At 29.8% G+C, this 17143-nt stretch overlaps 1 protein-coding gene across 3 annotated transcripts in view; it reads left to right on the top strand.

The window, feature by feature from the left end:
* The first annotated feature begins 265 nt into the window (after nucleotides 1–265).
* The window catches only part of LOC127737337 (tyrosine-protein kinase RYK-like), a 53454-nt gene continuing 36576 nt past the window's right edge, over nucleotides 266–17143 (top strand). For all 3 annotated transcript variants that reach the window (XR_007999397.1, XM_052247944.1, XM_052247943.1), the window contains exon 1: nucleotides 266–452. Coding sequence is in view for 2 of the 3 variants with exons in the window: in XM_052247944.1 (XP_052103904.1) it covers nucleotides 341–452 (112 nt within the window). In the remaining variant the exon portion in view is untranslated. The remainder of the gene's footprint in view (nucleotides 453–17143) is intronic.

The raw sequence follows: 17143 nt of genomic DNA, 5'->3' as shown, positions 1-17143 counted from the left end.
TTATTCATTATTATTTTTAGCGACGTATGTAATCACATGACTTGAAATTTATATACTTTCAATTCCAAAAATACAATAGGTGAATATAGGTAAAAGTAAGATTCAAATTTAAGTCAATTCAAAGAGAAACACAAAATGTTTGTTCTATTACTTCCTCACTTCTACAAATACTTAAACTATTAAACATTTTTTGTTAGAAAATGCTATACCAAATTATCGAGCACCTGCGATTGGCGGATGTTTCAATGCCGTTCCGTCACACATTTCTAAATTTAGTTAGTCAGCTAGAAAATGTCAATACACAACAGATCATGTCAGAATAAGTTGAGATTTCAACACAATGTCATCGTTTACGATTATTCTTACAATTTCTTTAGTGTTAGGATTCTTACCTAAGACAAATTCACATTTAAATTTATATCTGGACCCGAAAGAGACATTGCGGTTATTGGGTAAGTTGTTGTTTACTTGGTTGTTTCTGGCAGTACACATTTTATTTGTTTATTGTCTGCTACACAGCATGGATGATACACTGATATTGTTTTCTTCAAAAGTAACTTTGTATTGTTTTAAAAAGAATATTAAGAAAAATGTAAAACTTAGAATTAAATTACATTATTTTCAGGTTTTGTCAAAATATAATTATAGCCTGAGATTACAAAACTTTGTAACATTGTGTTATAGTAATCTTAGCTAAAGCTTTAGTGGCTCATTGTAATTTTAGAGAAATATAAAATACTAAAATTGAGATGACATTTTGTTTGCTAAATTTCAAACAACAAATATTTCATAAATAAAATATTATTTTTGATAGCTTTGAAAAACACTTATTACATAAATAATATAATATAAATTTGTATAATAACTTTACAAATCCTTGAGAAAATTAAAAAAAAAATATATAACAATCAAATAATTTTTTCAACTGATTTCATTCATAATAAAATATTTCTAGTAACATATATAAACATGGAGTTTGTGGTTTTTAATTTAAATTTTCCCTCGGTGCCTCATAAAGTGGAAATATTACAAAATTAAGATAATATATATATATATATATATATATGTATGTTCTTGAAAGTTGTAGGGTCAAAATGAAATATGACTTTAATAGAAAAAAGCCCAAAGAAAGAAGCTTTTTCTATTTGCAAATAAACATGCAAATTTGTTCTCTCTTTGGCTTTAACATTTCACAGAATATTCCTATAATAGTAACATTCTAGCATTTAAACACAAATTTTATAAAACTTTGTAATACACATGTAATTCTTTTTTATATAGACCAAATAAGGCCTATTACAGTGACTCCTTTTTATTTGAATATGGAGAATTACAAACTAGACAATTCAAATTATTATGATTTTATCATAGAAAAAATCTTGTCTACATACATGATATAGTACATATACTTTAGAACAGTTGGTTTATATTGGATATACAATAAAGGTTTGACAGGTCAATGCAACACTAAAAATTTACTAATGTTGTTTCACCACAAATTATATAGATTTTTCACAAGAAAAACTTTATCCAAAATGCATGTTAACATCTTTATGTTGGCTAAAATTCAAAAGTTTCCTGTTGGGATTATTAAAGAAAAATGAGTTTAGAATTTCCAGCTCACAATTAGCCAATTTTCATACAAGTACTTAATAATTTAAAACATAAGTTATTATGACTACATATTGTCTAAGTGCTTGTAAATTTCTGTTAAATCTTGATCATAAAATGTAGTGTGTGTGGTACCAGCACTTGTATCTGAAAAAGATACCGATATACCTTGGTTTGAAATTATGGTACATGTATGTAGGTCAAAATTTGTTCAGAGACAAGTGCCTGTTGTTTGTGTGTGGGAGGATTGAAAGAGGACCAAAATTGCTTTTGTTTATATGAACAATTGAACAATTTTAAAATTTTGGCACCTGTGTGTTTAATCCAGGTCCCCTTGACTAAAACCTTCCATTCCAATGATTTTGATATACATGTTTAAGATCTAAAGCATTGTTGTATGATTTCAAACATTTTAATTCTGCACATGTATATTTTGTGTAGATTGAGAAACAAATTATTTTTTAATAAACCTTAAAAAATTCACTGATTTATGATTTAATTTTCTAAAATTCTTTCAACATTGTTCAAGCAAAAAAGCAAATAAAATGAGGGTTTCAGGGAACTAAGCTATACAGGCTTACAGTGTATATGATTAGAAAAAAGCTGGAATTTTGGTCGTCTGTCTGGCATGCAGATTTTAAAATTTATAAATGTATTGCAAATAAGTCAAACAATGTGATTGCTCATACAAATCTAATGTGATTGTTCCTCATACAAATCTGCTCCACAACTGGCAGTCTGCAGAATCCTGCTAATGTCAGTGAAGAATATTAGGGAAATTTAAAGAGATAAATGAAATTCAACGAATCAAAGCCTTATCTGCATTCTCCAATGCAACTATACCTTCTATCAAAATCTGAAGATATTTTTGTTTACAAAAACCTGAATTTTTGAAATCTATAAAGGAGACCCAGATTTTGACTTCTGACTGGTCAAATCTGTGAAGGAAAGCAACAACTTGTGTATGCAACCCACAAGTAAAACATGTTTACCTTAATATAACATATATGAACAAACAAATCTGAGACCAGTACCTGTGATGCAACCACTTACATGTACTAATGTAGTACTATAACCAACAATGTACATGCACATTCATTTGTTTTTTTTAGTCCACATGAAGCAATTATATATTTCATTACTTTGTATTGAATTTTTTCTGTGTGGGATCCATGTTCTGATACACCAGAACTGGTGCCTGCCACCTCAGGCAAAACATATTTGACAAGATTATGTAAGTTTTTATCACCGGTGCAAGCCATTGGTATTATAAATCACAATGCTCCTTTCATTAACCAGGTTTTCCTTAAAGGAAATACCAGTTATTAAATTGGCGAATAAAATTTAAATTATGTTGTTACTGATGATAAATGGAGGTCAAGTTTAAAATTGATGATTTTCACTTTTACTGTTAAGGAGTTACATGTATGGTTCTTGATAGATTGGGGAAAATGGCACTTTTTCTGTGCAATATCATATGAACCTTATAGCTATAACAAATGGTTTTCAAATTTTAATATATTGTTACTTATGACAAAAAGTGGTCAAGTTTTTTTACTTTTTCCATTCAATAGTTATGGTCCTTGATTGATTGGAAAATGGCATTTTGTGTTGTGTCCATGCAATACCTTATGAACTTTTCACCTATGCATATCAAATTTCAATACGTTGTTCCTGAAGACAAAATGGAGGTCAAGTTTAATACTGATGATTTTCAATTTTGCCATTCAGGAGTTGTGGTCCTTGATAGATTGGAAAATGGCACTTTATGCTGCTTCTATGCAATTAAACCTTTGAACTGTTCAGCAAATAGTTTTCAAATTTTGTATATGTTGTTACTGATGACAAAATGGAGGTCAAGTTTGATATTGACTATTTTCACTTTTTCTGCTCAGACAGGACATATGTTCCTTGATAGATTGGAAAATAGGCACATTTGTTAAAAATATTTCTGTACTTCATGTATACCTTACAACAAAATTATTTTTATTTACCTGTGTACGTTATTTTATTTGACGGCATTTTGTCCAAGGTTATGGTTGTCTTTCTGATATTGTTTTACATCTCCCCACCCCCTTTTTTTTAATAATTTTGTATTAACATTGTGTCATAGATCAATTTTATTCGTTCAGTGTATGTTTACTTGTTTTTGTTAGTCCCCTACCGATGAAGTCGAAGGGGACTTTAGGTTTGCACTTTGTCCGTCTGTCTGTCCGTCTGTCTGTCCGTCTGTCAGTCCGGCAAATCAGTTTTCCACACTTTTTTTCTTCGTTCTTGAAGCTTTTGATTTGATATTTGGTTTATAGTTTTGCCATGACAAGTTATAGATCAAGTTTGAATTTTGTTCCGGTCTGATGATTTAGTCCAGAGTTATGGACCATAACTCTGGACCATATCTAATGTTAGAGTACTATGTTAAACCATATTTCTGTACAAAGGGAGATAACTCATTTTTTAAAAGACATTCTTTGGTAAATTATTTGAAGAATTTTTTTGGCAGGTTTGTTTGTTATTTTGTATAAACTTAATTTTCTGAATGCTATATATATATAAAAAAAATTATGAAGTGAAATCCTTTTATAATTAGATAATAATCTATTTTTATTAATGTATATATAACATTACATTGTGTAGATAAAAATTGTTGACATTTTATAGATAAGTTACAAATCTATATTAGTTTGTGACAAATAAAAGAAAAAATATTTGGAACTATTAATTATATTTGATTATAATTTGAAAAAAGATATACACTGTATTACATCATATCTAATTTTAGAGAACTATTAATCATATCTAATGTTAAAGTGTTTTCCACACTTTTTTTCATCATGCTTGAAGTTATTGATTGATAATTGGTATATAGTTTTATCATGACAAGTTATACAGATCAAGTTCGAAATTTTGTGCAGAGCTATGGTCCTTGGACTTGAAAAATTCACTCATTTAATCAGTTTTCCACACTGTTTTTAGTCATGCTTGAAGATATTGACTTGATATTTTCTTTTTGTTTACACCATGACAAGTTATAGAACAAGTTAGCTAAAAAAGTATTAGCTTTTTGTTCCAGTATAATGAATTTTTACCCGGTAGGGTACTATGTTTTGCCATGCAATGCTCTCAGAATGCTTGTTAATATGTCTTTTGATTGAGTTAAGCCAATTCAATTGATATTTTATAGTGTGTCTTTCTGTGTTGTGATGTTTTACTATGTGAAGGTTTGCACCTGTTAAAACGTTTAAACCCACTGCATTTGTTTGCACCTGTCCTAAGTCAGGAACTTGTTGTTCAGTGGTTGTTGTTTGTGGATGTGGTTCATAAGTGTTTCTCGTTTCTCGTTTTTTATATAGATTAGACCTTTGGTTTTCCTGTTGAATGGTTTTACACTTGTCATGTTGGGGCCCTTTATACCTTGCTGTTCGGTGTGAGCCAAGGCTCCGTGTTGAAGGCCGTACTTTGACCTATAATGGTTTACTTTTACAAATAGTGACTTGGATGGAGAGTTGTCTCATTGGAACTCATACCACATCTTCTTATATCTACATAATGTGGCAGGTCAAACAAACTTGAAAACTCCACACATTAGAATACATCAATTTCATTCATACTCGCTGCCCTCTTAAAGTCAACAATGGTTACCTTAATAAAAAAAAAAACAGAAAACCTAGTTTGCTGTCAATTTGACAGCTCATTTTTTGTTGATTTTGAAAAGAGTAGACTTATTTCCTATTTATAAATGAATGGTGTAAATGTCAATGAGACAGCAACTGAATGACACTATACAACTAAAATACATATAGAGGTCAATGCTAAATCATACCATGTCTAGAAAGTTTCTTGAATGAGAAAGTACATTTGGGGTTTTATTATAAAATCCTCAATTTTTGTTTTTTACTTTGAATTGTATTTTTTTAGTGGATTTATAAGACATGAAAAAAAAGTACACAGAAGAACATACAATGATTCTTACATTAAAACACTCAATTCTTTAAAAATAACATTATACATTTGTATTATACAACAAAAAACACAAGTAAAACAATTCAAGTGATGTTTAAAAAGACTTAATGTATAAATAACCAATTTGAGCAAAGTTAAGAAGACTGTTAAATGCTTTTAGTACTTTAGAAACTTGAATTATTTTATAATCCTGTTTTTGCCAATAATAATTTGCATTGCCCTCTTCAGCTGTTGAACTTAAACTGTATTCGAATACTACCAGATGATTTTTTTTGGAGAAAGTAGCTTCCACCTTCTTACATGGAGGTCCCTTTAGTTCCTCCTGTAAATCAGTTTGTGACATGAATTTGTAGTAGAGGCCAGGTGGATTTATGAGAACAATATGAACAGTTTATTACAAGGCATGCCATGGTTATTACTAAATATTCTAACTGGAATGATGTAAATTGCAATGGAATTGATTCACTGAAAGAAAATGAACCTTATATTCTCATTTTTCTGCTGTTATTTGTATAATTTTATGTAATAAGAGATAAAATTTATTTGCAGCATGTTTCAGCTCATAAAAGTTTGCTGTATAACACAAATTTAAGCTGTTTTCCTACATGCTGTAAATTTATTCTTTGCATGCCAACCATTACAATTTGCACTTGCTTTGGAATTTAACTTCATTCAATAAAGATGTACAACATCATTGGTATATATGGGATCATTAGAGAAGCTATCATATGTAGACAATTTTGTTTTTATTTTGGGAAGCATATGGTATTTGCATTGTAAACATGTTAGATTGCATTGTCCTCTCTTTGTTTTCTGCAATAATTCATTTGAAGATATGTATATGTAATATAAAGGTAAAACTCTTATCATGCTATATATATAAAAAGAAGATGCGGTATGATTGCCAATGAGACAATTCTCCACAATAGACCAAATGACACAGAAATTAACAGCTATAGGTCACTGTACGGCCTTCAACAATGAGCAAAGCCCATACTGCATAGTCAGCTATAAAAGGCCCTGAAATGACATAGTCAACATTATTTCTGTTGTATTACATGTACATTGTAGAACAATTCTGCCAAAATTTATAAGGTTTGACGTTCTTACCTGATATTTTAGTGTTTCATTTAGACATACTAAATAGATATAAATAAAAAATAGGAAGCACCAACCTGTTTGAGGGGTTGTCTACTGTTGAAGACCAGTGTTCTCCCCAGGATTTTTTTAATAGCGCTGTGGTAAGCGCTTGTTATTAGATTGATTCACCTTTCGCATTTGTGACGGCCATGTTGGTTATATAATATTAAATAGAAAAAGACCTGTTTCTTTTTATACACATGCGCTTACAGAAATGGAAAAAAGTCTTATTTAACATTGAAAATGAAAATGCCTAAAGAATTGAAACATTTTGATTTGATAACCACCCCCAATCCCCCCTTTTTTTTAAAAGAGCAAGTAATTTTCACAGTAGGTATATCATTTTTTACTTTTGGTTGTTTTACATATATTTTTATATTTCATTTACAACTTTATAATTTTCTGACACATGTATAAAGAAAAACTTTAATAACAAAATTTTGATGATTTTTCTTCCACTTTTATTTTAAATGGATATCATACATCTATCAAGTTACAATTTGCATGTACGATGGGTTAATTAAATTATATAAAAGGGAAAAACAACTATATTATCCTTCCATAATAAGTATCTTATGTTAAAAAAGGCTAACATGTTCCAAGATTCATTTGATAGGAACATGTTTTTTACAGGAACAGGAATTTTATTTTTTAAGGTGGATTTCCAATAGAATATTTTTTATATATACTGTTTACCAATTGAAATATTAATTACTGCCACCTTTAAAGATGCTTAACTTAAACTGTAGGTTGACCTCTAGATGTCTGTTGATTCTTTCAGATGTTGGTTTGCTGTCTCATTTTTATCAACTTTCAGCAGTATTCTCAATTTTGTGTAAATTTCTTCTGTTATTCTAGCCCACTTCTAGAACATGTGTATACACTGAAGATATGGATCTAACTTAATGTACATAGTTAAAGATTTATTAGGACATGCATTCAGCTACAAGTACAATCATAAAAATTATTAGTCAAAATCATTGTCACTGGCTAGCTGGCTAAAAATAAATGAATGAATGAATCTAAAGTATAATTTTTTAGAATAGTTTTATATAGGATTATCTGTATGAATTTTGGCAAGTTATGCTTTTTATATTCTGACCAAGTTCAGTGTTGTAATCTGCAAGCAGATATATTGTATATTGAAGGCCAGGAGATCAACACATAAGACAAGGCTAACAAATGATTGGTTTTTAGCATGCATCTTGCTCAACGTAAAACTTATGACCGACTGTGCAAGACCCTGACTGGAAGTCAAGGTTGTTCAACACCCCCTTAGTAGTATAACTGTTCAACACCCCCTTAGCAGTATAACTTATGTGAGAAGATAATGTCTATATTACACCCCCTCCTTAATAAGTATTATTTGTAGATGTTAAGTTGAGTGCTACATAAGAAAGGTATTGGACTTTGGATAACCAGCACTGTAATTAACCTGTCATAGAATGTATTAGAGTTTACCATCATACAATATGTAAAGTGTACATTTCAATGATCTCAAAGTTTGGATATCTTTTGTAATCCTTTACATCAATATACCATTTTGTTTGAAAAGATAAACCAAATTTCTGACATGTATTGTTAGTTTATAAGCCCAAACATACAAAATCTGTCTTAGAGCTTGTTTATGTAATTAAACCTTCCAATAAATATTTACTTTACAAATTTTAAACCTGATAACCTCAGAAAACAGTTAATAGAAAAGACACATTGATAGATCAATAGGAGGAAATTATAATTTTGATTGACTTGATTGAAAATTGATAGCTAGTATATTCACAAGTCAAAAAATTCAGCTTATCTCAAACCAAATGAATTGGAAAAAATAGCTATAGCTGAAACTGTGGTATTTAGCTTTACCATTCTAGCATATGGCAGGCATCATATATGAATACAAGTTAGTGATTTGATTCTGAAATGGCAAAATGAACAACAAAAGTTTTGAAAATTGATTGTACAATTTTATCTTAGGCTGAAGACGACTGTTTGGTTACCATTGAGGTTCCTCAAGAACAGTTTTGCAGTATGTGCATGATATGCTGAACTTAAAAGCTTTTTTTGTCCTTTATAGATATAATATATTTTTATGCCCCTGCCTTAGGCAATAGGGGCAATTAAGGTTACCCTTGACAGTCTGTCTTTCCATCTGTCTTTCCGTCCTTCTGTCTGTCCATCCATCTTTCCATCTTTTTGTCTATCCGTCCGTCCCATATTTTTTATTATATGTACATACATTTATATTGACTATTTGCTATTGTTTGTAATATTTCAATCTGTTTGGTCATCAATATTGGTCATGGCATTTTAGCTTTAATACATTGTTATATTTCCATTGATGATTGCAAAATTATCAAATTTTATGGTTTCAGCTTATTAATAAGTTCAATTTGAAAAAAAAACAACCTAACCTAAATTGTACCTACTTGTTGAGGATCATTTATGGAGTCTCTCATTTTTTAAATGAACAAATTGAATTAACAAAATTTTCTAATAATATGGTATATTTTGAATTATACTTATTTTTTTGTATAAAACAGTTAGTACTGTACATGCAGAAGACAGAATTGACAATGTTCCTATGTCCATTCTTGTTGTAAGTAGACAGAATTGACAATGTTACTATGTCCAGTCTTGTTCTAAGTAGACAGAATGGACAATGTTACTATGTCCATTCTTGTTGTAAGTAGACAGAATGGACAATGTTCCTATGTCCATTCTTGTTGTAAGTAGACAGAATGGACAATGTTCCTATGTCCATTCTTGTTGTAAGTAGACAGAATGGACAATGTTCCTATGTCCAGTCTTGTTGTAAGTAGACAGAATGGACAATGTTCCTATGTCCAGTCTTGTTGTAAGTAGACAGAATGGACAATGTTCCTATGTCCATTCTTGTTGTAAGTAGACAGAATGGACAATGTTCCTATGTCCATTCTTGTTGTAAGTAGACAGAATGGACAATGTTCCTATGTCCATTCTTGTTGTAAGTAGGCAGAATGGACAATGTTCCTATGTCCATTCTTGTTGTAAGTAGACAGAATGGACAATGTTCCTATGTCCAGTCTTGTTGTAAGTAGACAGAATTGACAATGTTCCTATGTCCAGTCTTGTTGTAAATAGACAGAATGGACAATGTTACTATGTCCATTCTTGTTCTAAGTAGACAGATTTTTCTCATTTAAACAATAAGTTAAATTCTTCAGACACACTGTAGGCCTTGAATAACATGTAATGAAATATATCATTGGAAATGAAAACACCTAACTATATATCATATGATATCTCTTTGTAAATCTTTATATAATGTAAAATAAGTGTTGAATTTTAAACCTGATATATCTTTTGGGCAATTATCAGAAAATGGATCTAAATCTATTAGCCATCAGGTCCATTTCAGTGTTTAACATCAGTCTGATCAGCATAAATTCTAACCCTGGAATAAAAACAAAAAGTCAAAATTGCAGATAGTCTTTAGCATTATTTTGTAAGAATAAGATTAAATGAAGTCTTCTAACTCATGTGAACTATTTTACTGATGAACAATTTTCTGCTGATATTTTATATTCTTTGGTCTCTTTCAACTTTTTAAAAACAAGCATTTTTTTTTAGAAATATTCACAAGCTGATAGTGCTCAAAATTTATTATAGATGACAAAGGTCAGAATAGATGATAAAATGACAATAAATTACAGTGTCAGTTACAGCCCTTATAGGATCCAGGACCATCATTCTCACCTCTCTATTTTTATATGAGTAAGTTATACCAAATAGCCCAAAAAATGTGTTGTTGTTTACCATTTCAGAATCAAGCAAATGACACATTATATCAACCTCCTTTTGGTCACATACATACATTGTACATACATACATTGTACATACATATATTGTACATACATACATTGTACATACATATATTGTACATACATTCATTGTACATACATTATAAATATAAAATAAGGAGATGTGGTATATGATTGCCAATGAGACAACTATCAACCATAGACCAAATGAAGCAGATTTAAGGATCTATAGGAAACTGTATGACCTTCAACAATTGAGCAAAACCCATACCATAAGTCAGCTCTAAGGCCCTAAAATAAAAAAAATGTGTTACTTTAATTGAGCATTGTTTTAATAGGTTTCATGAAAATGTCATATTTTCTTTTTCATATAATTTGGATGTGATTAATTTTTTTTCCTCACTTTTTGGTAGTCCGTACATGTATCATTATTCTATTGAAGGATACAGGTTAATATAGATTTATATATAAGTATAAAATTTACATGTTATTTTCATTTTTTGATTTACATGTAAGTTGCATGCATGAGAAAATGAGTTCCTGTATTAACCCTTAGGATTAGTACTTAGCAGAAAGTAAGAACGGATCCTTGTTGCACATGCGAAAACATGGATCAAAATTATGTAATTATTTTATAAACTTCACTAAACTTGTTTGACAGATTCCCAAAGTTTTAATTATGAAAGGACAGGTGTTAACTATCAAGTTGGTGTCATGTTTTACTGCACTTCAAGGACAAATTTTTATGCATGTAAAATTATTTCATAATTATTTATTAGCTGAAGATCTAACAAGAAATGATTTTCATATGCATTAAATATTTTTATAGACAGTAACTTAAACAAAGTATTGACATAGAAAAAACCAATGAAAAGGAATCTGACAAAGGGAGTTAATTTAATACCAAATTATTTTTGACCGTTTTTTTTACAAAATTTAAAATTTGATACTTAATTTAAATTCTGAATTGCATTACAGAGATAAAAGAAGCTTACATTTGCATTTTAAATGGTAGCTATTGTATATGATTTTAAAGGATAGCTATTCTATATCATTTTAAAGCATAAGAATCTGACATGATAGAGATCTTGAAATGAAATAAGTTTTATAGAGTAGATGCAATCTTTTATATAAGATGCATGATCTTGAACAAGTATCTTTTGACAAGATATTTTACATTTTTTTTCCATATCCTCATGGCAGGTAATATACAGGTGTTTGGAGATATTACTTTATTCTGGTATATTTTAGGTATTGTGTACAAATAAATATTTACCCATCTTGAGCAAGACATGTTTTTGTCTTACTGATGATTATATTAGTTTTCTAAATATATTTCTATTTTAACTTTTTCGATAATACTAAGATATCTATTATGTCTTTTATAGTTTTAATTTTGCAATTAAATTTTGGTATATATCATTTATTTAAAAGACAATTTTAGTGATAATTTTGTTCATACATGAGGAGGATAATAAAATGATTTTTAAAGAAAAAAGTGACTTGACTGAAAGAAAAAAATTATACAAGAAATCAGATGTCATGTCGGATGACCAAGCCGGTCCTTTTAAGTCCAGAAGCTATTGCATGCTTGGGCAAGGAAAATTGTCAAACTCTAAAGTCAGATAGGAAGAAATATATGTTTTACTACATACTGACATAATAAATAGGACATTTTTGTATAAAACTAAATGGAAATATGATCATAAAGTAAGTTATATCAGCAAAAGGTACAGATAATTAGGTTGAATAGAATGTTTTTAAAGATGTATTAAAATGGTTGTCATTATTTTGTAATAAAGTCTAATCATGGGCTACTTATTGTGGAAGCTATCTTTCACAGTTTCCTTGAGAGAATGATACCTTTGACATGAATTATAGGACATTTGGAAACTAATATGATAATAAGCCACTAATTTAGGCCATTTTCCTCCAATAAGATATATTTTACATTAGTGGTATGCAGCTATTATCTTGTCTAATGGTTAAGACATCTTGGAACCTTCACAGATACAACATTAGGAGAAAGTCAATATTGTACTGAATTAAGTATGAAAAAGTTAATTACTTCAGTTTTAAGTTAAGTTATGTCTACATCATTTGTATGGTGAAGAAAGTATGTTTTTATGTAGAAATTCAAATAATTGCATAGACCATCAAAAGCATCCCTAGTTCTACAATCACAAATCAGGCTGTTATTTTTTAGTTTAAAATGTTTCTTATTTATGATGCTTAGCTGACTATACAATATGGGTTTTGCTCATTGTTATTGGATGTAATGTGACCTATAATTGCTTAAATCCATGACATTTGACCTCTATTGGACAGTTCTCTTATCAACATATATTTGTTCCTCCTTACAGAAGTTCGTCTGGAAACTAGATATGCTACATAATAAATGTTCCTGTTGGAACAATTATTCTATACCCTTAATTCCGTTAAAAACAAATATATACCCTATATACCATTAGGAACAAATGCTGTAATATTCCCTCCATGTACTTCTAGGTCTTCTTCTTCTTTTGTCAACAATGGTCAAGCCTGGTCAATAACTTTAATTTCTATTTTCATATTTGGCATGTGGGTACACCAACTAAAAGTAAGTACAAGATGAGTATTTGTCCATGTAAAATTATTTTAATGACTTGAGCTTATGACCTATTGACGATATGTCAACGATTTGGGCGAGTACTTGTAAGCAGTAATTACTATGTATTATACTCTACAACTAGTTATTAGTTGAACATGTTCTGTAGTTATCCATACAATGACATGTTGTTAAACGTACCCAGTTAACTCTGTACAATTCTATTGCTTTCATTCAGATCACCCGCCATGCTTTCAAAAGTTTAATCTGCGTATCGTTTGCAATCCGATGATTTTTTCATTGATGGCTATTGTTTAACACTGGAGGAATTACACCTGCAAATTTCAAGTTGTGGAATCAAAATATGTATCACATGGATTTATACACCAGGGATTCCATTAAATATAACCTGTAATTGGGAAAAATAAGTGGTGTTTTCTGTAAAGTAAAAATGGTTTTAGTCTGACAATATTGAAAAATTGATTTAGAATCTATTAATATTTTATTTGACATCTTGTGAAATTAAGATTAAATGCTTTCCAATACAGTAATGATTTCCCATAACCCATAATTTCCTAAGCCAGACATAAAATGTGCAGTTATACTAGGGTAGACAATGGAGAGAAAGGGGCCAAATCAAGGGGAGAATTCTTAGAAAGAAATTGTTAATGAAAAGCTTAACATAAATGATGAAATAGATGATGAATGGTAAAGTTAAAAGGCATATTACATCATGCTGCATTGATACCAGACAGATTGTAAAATTTGGAGTTATGTCCATTACTGAAATATTTTCTTCATAAGTTATACCCATAAGCCTAGCTTCTGTATCCCTGTTGGTCTAGCTACTGTATCCCTGTTAGTGCAGCTACTGTATCCCTGTTGGTCTAGCTACTGTATCACTGTTAGTGCAGCTACTGTATCCCTGTTGGTCTAGCTACTGTATCCCTGTTGGTCTAGCTACTGTATCACTGTTAGTGCAGCTACTGTATCCCTGTGCTTATAACAGAAATGTTGAATCCAAAACAAAATCCTTTTATAAACTTGACAACTTAACAATCAACTTTTGCTCTGCTTTTTGGGAAACTATCATATTTTTGCTTTTTTCCCATACTTTCTTATGTTTTTATATATGTCACAGTGAGAGTCGATTTTTCAATGTTGTCATTTTCACTAATTGGCTTTTGTCAACCAGTATAACTCATTCATAAAAAGGAACTGGAAACTGGTCTATAAATGATACACTTTGCATTCACAAAAACAAGAACTCATATGGATTCAACCCAGTTTACAATCTTAGTTGGAAACTGTAGCTCTTTGAAACGTGAAAACCCAAGAGAGATGGGGTTTGATATACATTAGGCAATATAGCAAATGAATTAGAATGAAACATAGACCTTGCAGCATGGTCTCACTGATTAAGGTTAAGTCACACCATAGACCTTGTAGCATGGTCTCATTGATTAAGGTTAAGTCACACCATAGACTTGCAGCATGGTCTCATTGATTAAGGTTAAGTCACACCATAGACCTTGCAGCATGGTCTCATTGATTAAGGTTAAGTCACACCACAGAGAACCTACATAACAAGTGTGAAAGGTTCTATATGAAAGAAGATAGTTAAAACAAATTATGAAATAACAAACTCACAAAGATAACTTTGAAGGTACAAAGACAGCATAGGGTTGTCTGATTCCTACAAAAGCAATAAAAAGAGATGAATGCTTTAAAATCCTAACAGTTAATGACTGAGATCTCAAAAAGGTTAAAGATCCTATTAGGTTCCTTGGTTACTATATTAAAAGATTGTACAATCTCAACTTGTTTGATGCCTCTAACTAGATTCTTTTAATTTTTGTCCGATTTTTCATTGCATGCTGTGTAAAAATACAAATTTTAGCACATGTACATTTGTTGTCACAGAAGGGCAAATTTGATAAAAAGAACTAAATTTTAAAATACAAATTTTAAAATATGGAAAAGAAGGAATAAAGATAAAATAAAAGGTGGTTAAGGACACCTCAGCAAGTCTGTTAAAATGTCTGGTTAAAGCCTGCTTACACAACTATTTTGCAATATTTATGTAGAAACTTGAGTAGTTTCAATTGTAAATCCTTGATTTCAATCAAATATTTATGCATGCTATCTTCTAAAAATCATTTAAAATTAGACTCTCAAAATCAGAAATCTCAATCAGTTGTGCAAATATCTTTTCATAATTCCTGTCAGTTATGTTATAAATTGGTTATCATTTTAAGTGAAAATAGATGTTTTTGAATTCAGAGGGTTGATAAAAGTTTTAATTACACAAATCTCCTACAAAAAAGGTCTTAGAGATACAAAAATGTGTAATATTGTGGTATTATTATGAGATTTTAAGATTTCATAGAATCAAAACATGTCCATTATATTTCTTTTTTATATCCCTGATGAGTTTAGAAAAATTAGTTTTTTTGGTTGCACCTGGATAGATTGTGTTATTTTGTATGAATTATTATTGTAAACATTAAATATAGCTCTTAAATAAGTTGATTAAGTTTTGAAGCTTTTCAAATAAATCATTTCTTACGTGTATGCATTGGCATTTGTGCACATGGATGACACATTATTAGATTTTATAAATGTTAAACAACTTGAACAATTCGGTGTTGATGGCAGATTTTTAATCGGATTTTTGATTTTTCTCTATCAAATTTATTCCACTTTTTAAACTGAGCAACTTAGAACTTGACACATCATATAGACACTTGAATACTGTAAAGACTATATCTTTTATTTCTAGTCTGTTTTTGTTTTTTTCGTTTTATTTTGTTTTGGTTTTTTTTTAGGGGGGGGGGGGGAGATGTCTTTTTAATGCTGGCTTATTGACCTTATCCCACATAATTTTTTACCTTAGTTATTTTTATTTGCAAGTAATTTTGTTTGCCTTTATTTTAAATACATTGTCCAAAAAATGAAAATTGGCCTTGATAGTACCTTTCACTTATACTTTCTGGTCCAGCTTTTGTATTTAACATATTTATAAACTTTTAATTGAAAAGGAATTTTTAACACATAAACATAGTGATGAAATTATTGGTGAATAAATGTGTTAGCAAAACTGCTTTTATATAAATAAAATTGTGAGTTCATTGATGAACACGAGAAGTTCATGTCTTACAACACTTATACATAGTTGTTTAGGTAAACTTAGAATATCAGGTCTGGGTTAATCGGAGCACTCTACGCTTCACTTAACTTATTTGTTAAACACATGGTGCATTTGTAATGACGAGGAGGTATTCTTCATCATGGAACATCTTTTTTATCCTGCTGACACTTCCACACCATCTCACATGTCAACAATTTCTAGCTTTTTTCCCATTGAATAGAACTGCTGGTATGTTTTTGTATGTCTGTTTAAATAGTTAGGTTCTTTAAATGAGGTGCTCTTCAAAAAAAGTTTAAATACATAAAACATAAGTCATAATTGAAACACCTATTAAAGGTTAAGATGTAAGTAAAGGAGAAATCTGTACAATTTTCTATAGAACATAGCATAGGTTTTAAAACTAGTTTAACATCAGATTGAAATAAACTTATTTAGTCAGTTTACCATAAATTATCTCCCCCTCGTAATCTTAAGAAATTTACATTTATTTTATTAATGGAAAAGAACCTAATATAGCATAACATAACGAATTAGACTTTGACTGTTTTGGGGAGTATATCTTAACCATCTTTCACCTACAATTTTTTACTGCTGGTTTATATGACTGTGATATGATCTGAAGATAATATTATATAATATTACTTTGATTTTATCAGTTATAATCATGAATGTTTTTCTTCCTCCACAATAATATATGTGTGTCTGTACAACAATACCTCCATTTTAGTTGGAAAATGTAAACTATTTATATGTTATAAAATTACTGTTCCTTTAAACTGTAAACATTCAAATGAATCCATATATTGATATTAATCAGATAAAACAACAAATTAAGTAATATAACTTGACTACTCTCCATTATAATAATTGCTTATGGTGAAAAAGCAAGAAATTGTA

Source organism: Mytilus californianus, unplaced genomic scaffold (assembly GCF_021869535.1).
Source record: "Mytilus californianus isolate M0D057914Y unplaced genomic scaffold, xbMytCali1.0.p SCAF_4, whole genome shotgun sequence".
Classification (NCBI taxonomy): domain Eukaryota; kingdom Metazoa; phylum Mollusca; class Bivalvia; order Mytilida; family Mytilidae; genus Mytilus; species Mytilus californianus.
The sequence above is the reverse complement of the archived record's forward strand: the minus strand, read 5'-3'. Positions and strand labels throughout refer to the sequence as shown.